The sequence below is a fragment of the Sinocyclocheilus grahami genome, unplaced genomic scaffold, assembly GCF_001515645.1.
Source record: "Sinocyclocheilus grahami isolate Dianchi unplaced genomic scaffold, SAMN03320097.WGS_v1.1 scaffold2183.1, whole genome shotgun sequence".
Taxonomy (NCBI): Eukaryota; Metazoa; Chordata; class Actinopteri; order Cypriniformes; family Cyprinidae; genus Sinocyclocheilus; species Sinocyclocheilus grahami.
Window position 1 is genome coordinate 1,775 of NW_015507362.1, and position 5,317 is coordinate 7,091.

Genomic DNA, 5,317 nt, shown 5'->3' on the forward strand with positions numbered 1-5,317 from the left:
CACTTAACCACTTTGTTACATCAAAATAAGTCTAATACATCATACTAAAGAATAATACATCCAACACAATCATCCAGCAGTAGACACATTCTCATGCACAAGTTGTTTGTCTATCCAACAGGTGTACATAAATGAGACAAAGGTATATTTTTAGGGGATCCTTTCAATAATCAGTCCTTAAGTGTCACACGTGGTGATTCTCAACAATCCTTAAACTCATCCCAAGAATCAGAGTTTGAGGTTGTTGCAGGAGATTCCTAGTAAAAGCAGTGACACAGATCTGATAGAAAAACACTGAAGACTGAAGATCATATTCTCGTGGCAACAGGTGCATACTCCACATTGTCTTCCTCTTTAACATGCTAAAAAAAACATTACACAAGAGATGTTAACACTTAAAAACAAAGAGAAGTGTGACTCTCTTAGAAAGACATCTTGGACAGACAAATTCCTTTGGTTGTGACATAGCATGTAACTTTCTGGCTTCACTGATTCGCATGAATACTATACAATGGATTGAAATAATTCCGAATTGGACACAAAAAATCTGGTCTAATGTGTGATTTAGCTTTTGGATGGTTTAACAGTGAGTTTCTGCTAAAGTTAGCAAACACAAGGTTCAGTCCACTTGTAGAAATGTAAGCATATATTTTTCAGCCAAGGGAAAGATGTTTGGTGTGTAACGTGTCCAAATCTTCATATTTCCACAACAAGATCAACAGCGCTCCTAACCTCTTCAAAACATTCAATTCTCTCCTCTGCCCCCCTCCACCACCTCCCACCACTTCTATAACAGCTGATGATTTCGCCACATTCTTCACAGACAAAACTAGAACAATCAGTATTCAGTTCTCGGCTCCACACATACAGGGACTCAAACCAACTAACATCCATGGCTAAAACACCCCCTCTTCTCCTTCTGTCCCCTCACTGAGGCAGAAGTATCCAAACTTCTCCTCTCCAGCCATCCTACAACATGCCCTCTAGACCCAATCCCCTCGCACCTCCTCCAAGCAATCTCTCCTACACTCTTACCAGCACTCACACACATCAATACATCTCTTCTCACAGGCACTTCCCCCTCTGCATTTAAGCATGCTTGGGTAACCCCACTGCTCAAAAAACCTACATTAAACACTTCACTTATAGATAACTACAGACCTGTATCCAGGCCCTTGTCATTTCCAGGCTGGACTACTGCAATGCTCTTCTGACTGGACTTCCATCATGCACAGTCAAACCTTTACAAATAATTCAGAATGCAGAATGCAACGAGCCCAAAAGGGCCCACGTCACACCTCTCTTTATCTCCCTGCATTGGCTGCCGGTTGCGGCTCGCATCAAGTTCAAGACATTGATGCTTGCATATAGAACAGCCACAGGCTCAGCACCCGCCTACTTCCACTCACTACTACGAATCTACATCCCCTCCAGAAGTCTGAGATCCACTAGTGAGCGACGCCTCGTGGTACAATCACAGAGAGGCTCAAAATAATTTTCCAGAACATTCTCGTTCACCGTTCCTGGCTGGTGGAATGATCTTCCAACCCTTATCCGGAATGCTGATTTACTGACAATTGTCAAGCGACAGCTGAAAACTCATCTCTTTCGTCACTATTTGACTTTGACACTTTGACACTTTTTTTTCACAGTTTTCTTTCCCTGTCTAGCTTGTACTTATTTGAACAATGCTTGAACAATGCTTGAAACTTGGTATTACGAGCACTTCTTGTGTCTATATGCCTCTTTAAGATGAATCACTTGATGCATTCCCCAATTGAAAGTCGCTTTGGATAAAAGTGTCTGCTAAATAAATAAATGTAAATGCAATGCACAAATATTATTATAGTGAGAAATAACTGTGCTTCATTCCAACAATAAATTATGTTTTCACTAATATGTGATACTATAGTAGTCAGCTGACACACAAACCTGGACTTGTTTCTGTTGAATAAACCTGAATTCGTTTTATGGACATATTTTCTAATGTTAAATTAAATTAATTGAACAAAAAAAATGTTGAGAGTTGAAGTCTGTAGTGTTGACAGAAGTTTTAAAGATCCAGCATTATATTAGTTAGTATATATACACAGTATAGTTTCTTAGTTGACAGAGTAACATGCAATTAGGAATAATTAGTCTTACCGATTTCTGTTCATTTCTTCTGTGAAATGTCAGATCAGAGTAAGCGATCTCTTCTGTACGAGTCTGAACTGTTTTGACAACAATAATAGATGCATTAAAACAACAAAACACAATCTTATCTAGATCTGTTTCTTTGCAACAAGGTAAAGCATTAATGTATGCAATTGTGTTTTTAATGCCAAATTATTTTTGACAGCATTATCAAGTGTACTTTTAAACTAAAAATCTACATGTCATTTAGGCAACTCTTGCCTTCTTGATCAGTTTTTCTGTGTTTCCTGCAGATGCAGAAGATCCCAAATGCAGCTACAATCAACAGAGATCCAGCAGCAGCAGAAACCAGCACTATCAGAAAGACTGATTGTGAAGTAAAGTGTTCATCCAATGCTGTAATCAAAGAGAAGTGAATGTGTCAGTCTGATCTATAAGAAAATAGCATGTCAATTAATAAACACATATATAGTGCTGCCGTACCTGAACATGTGTGACAGAGTTGACTGATGTCCAGATGTGTGGTCTGGTTGCTGATGGGATTGTTGAGCACACAGCTGTAGGTGTTGTTATCCTGATATTCCACCTCCAGAGGTAGAGAGAGACTGATGCTGAGATCAGACACACTGATGCTGGACAATAAACTGTTTCCTTTGTACCAGGAGAGAGTCACATGACTCACATTCACCACTGAACACAACAATGAACAATATGATGATGATGATGATGATGAAGAAGAACAGTCTCTTCTAATGACAGGAACAGGCAGATGAGCTAAAAACATGAGAGAATAAACAGAAATATGGATAAAGTAAAACAATTTTATTTTACTGGTTTAGTGTTGAGTGAGTTTTTGTACGATCTGTCACCTCAAACTATAAAACAATAATATGTAAATGGTAGGACAAATAATCTCTACTCACGATAAACAGAAACACTGAATATTTTTGATGACAGTTTCACTCCCCTTTTCTGTTGTTCATAGCGTCCAGCATGTTGAGTTGTGATGTTAGTGATGGTCAGAGATCCAGTCTTATCATCCAGCTTCAGTCTGTCTCTAAATCTCCCATCAGGAACATCAAATGTTGAAAAGTTTCGTTTCTCAGTGATTTTAACTATGAGAGACTTTTCAGCTCCAAATTTCCATGTTATGTCTTCATCTCCATGTAATTCAGTAACATTAGTTTTTAAAGTGACAGAATCTCCCTCCATCACTGACACTGACTGTATTTCATTAGTTTCTGCACCAAACACACCTGATGAACATAAAGAGGTTTTGTCACAGATCAATGCTCCTGTTGGTTTACTAATCCTGAAATCAGCTGTAGTTTTAATCATTTGCATGTGAACTGAAGAATATCCACAACAACAGCAGAGACACAACCTGAACAGGGATTTGTTTTAAAGTTATCTGCTGTGGGGTAAAATCAGTGTGTAAAGTTACATAGTTTAGTTGTGCTGAATATTTTCAATACTTAGTAAATGAGACATTTAGAACAGTATAAAACAAACTCACTGTTTTATTACCGTCTTTCATGATCTCATGGCTCCTGCGCATTTGGACTAGTGACTTTTCATGACTTTTGTAGAAATGTATGATGACTGCATTTAAAATTTTTAAACCATGGAATTATTTTAAAATAGAATTTACATTTAAACCAAAAAGAAAAACAAAAATTGCCTGATATTTAAAAGCAACTCAGTGGAAGGTTTTGGCTTTCTGAGTCACCATGCGGAACATAAACAAAGACATCTACATTTGCTGTCAAGATTTCCCATGAGATTTCTCATAGTAATGATTTATTTGGTACAGATAGTAGCAGATGAAAATTGTCTAATTCTTAACAACAACAACAACAAATAACCATAAAGAAACGTTTTTTTAACTTACCAGTCAGACTCCACCAGCACAAACAGAACAAAACCAACATGCGAAACATTTTTTTTCAGTGGTTCAGTGTCTGATCTAATAAAACCTCAACCTGATGTGACTCCTCCCCTGACAGAATTTGACCCTCCTAGTTCACATGCTATATTTGCTTATGGTATAATGTTTTATTTCGTCCAATCCTTGTATTTTAACTGTTTTTAATGGGTGAAACTATTCTATATTTTTAACATACTTTTTGTAAGGTAGTTGCCTGACTGTCTTAAATGGCCAGAAGTAGAAGAAAATTGTGTGAGCTGTGGATAAACTACATTTCATGGTAAAACGAATGAAACTTTTGTGATTTTTAAATTGTTGTGCATATTTATTCAGTTCTTAACATTAGTGTACGAAAAAAAAAGTGAAAGTTAAAACTGTCTGCCATCTCACACTATCGGTTTTACTGAAGTTCAGTTTCTGAGTCAAACTGAAAGCTGCTGTTGTTTGTTCTACAGAAATGTGGTTTGATCTGTTGGGTGGACAAACATCTTGTAGGTGAGGGTGGACATTCAGAGCATGTGGGTTTAACTTAGTTAACTATTTTAGTCTTGTTGTCCTGCTGCATTGAAAAGCTTTTTAAAACTGTTTAAATGTGGAAATATGTGATGAGGAACTGTGTCTGACACAGATGTGTCTTTAAATTGTGTAATGTGTGAGTGAGTCCACTAAATGCATGAACTAAAGACCCTGAAATCTTTCCCATAATACTGGGAGTCAAATTGTAAATTAAAAATAAATAAGCAATACATTAAGATTCTTGAGATTCCGTACAAAAGTGACTGTCATCTGCATTCTCTCCAAACATGATGCAATAATTTAACAAGCAAATAAATGTATCTTGTACAAATCTGAGTTTTTGTCCTAACTAGCATGCAGGATGTTGCTTGCTAAGTTTCTATCTGCCTATATTTAAATTTATTGGTCACAAATTCCGCTCCACATAATTATATGTAAGAGCTAAGGAGCTGTCTTTGATTACTCAAAGACATTTGTGCAAATTTCAAAATGTCTGATGCACAAAATGACCCACATACAAAAATGTACCAAAAGAGCTTTTTGCCAGCATGGTCTGAAGATGAGCCCATATTGGTGAAAATTATTGGGAAACAATCTTTTAAATCTTTAAATTAAGAGAAATCTATCTGGTTTTAGTTTTTGTATTTGCTTAAAATCATTGATTCCACTCATTGCTAATTTTATTTAACAAATTATATTTGACACAATTTTCACATTGACAGATAGGCAGATAGATGA

General features: G+C 36.6%; 1 protein-coding gene across 1 annotated transcript; it reads right to left on the bottom strand.

Moving 5' to 3' along the window:
* Positions 1–308: 308 nt before the first annotated feature.
* Positions 309–3,694, bottom strand: LOC107574321 (SLAM family member 9-like). Its single transcript, XM_016260765.1, has 6 exons — positions 3,664–3,694; positions 3,060–3,392; positions 2,599–2,910; positions 2,398–2,532; positions 2,146–2,213; positions 309–362 (listed from the first exon to the last, which is right to left on the bottom strand). The coding sequence occupies exons 1-6, from the start codon at positions 3,692–3,694 to the stop codon at positions 309–311; spliced, it is 933 nt and encodes a 310-aa protein (XP_016116251.1).
* Between the last annotated feature and the right edge of the window lie 1,623 nt (positions 3,695–5,317).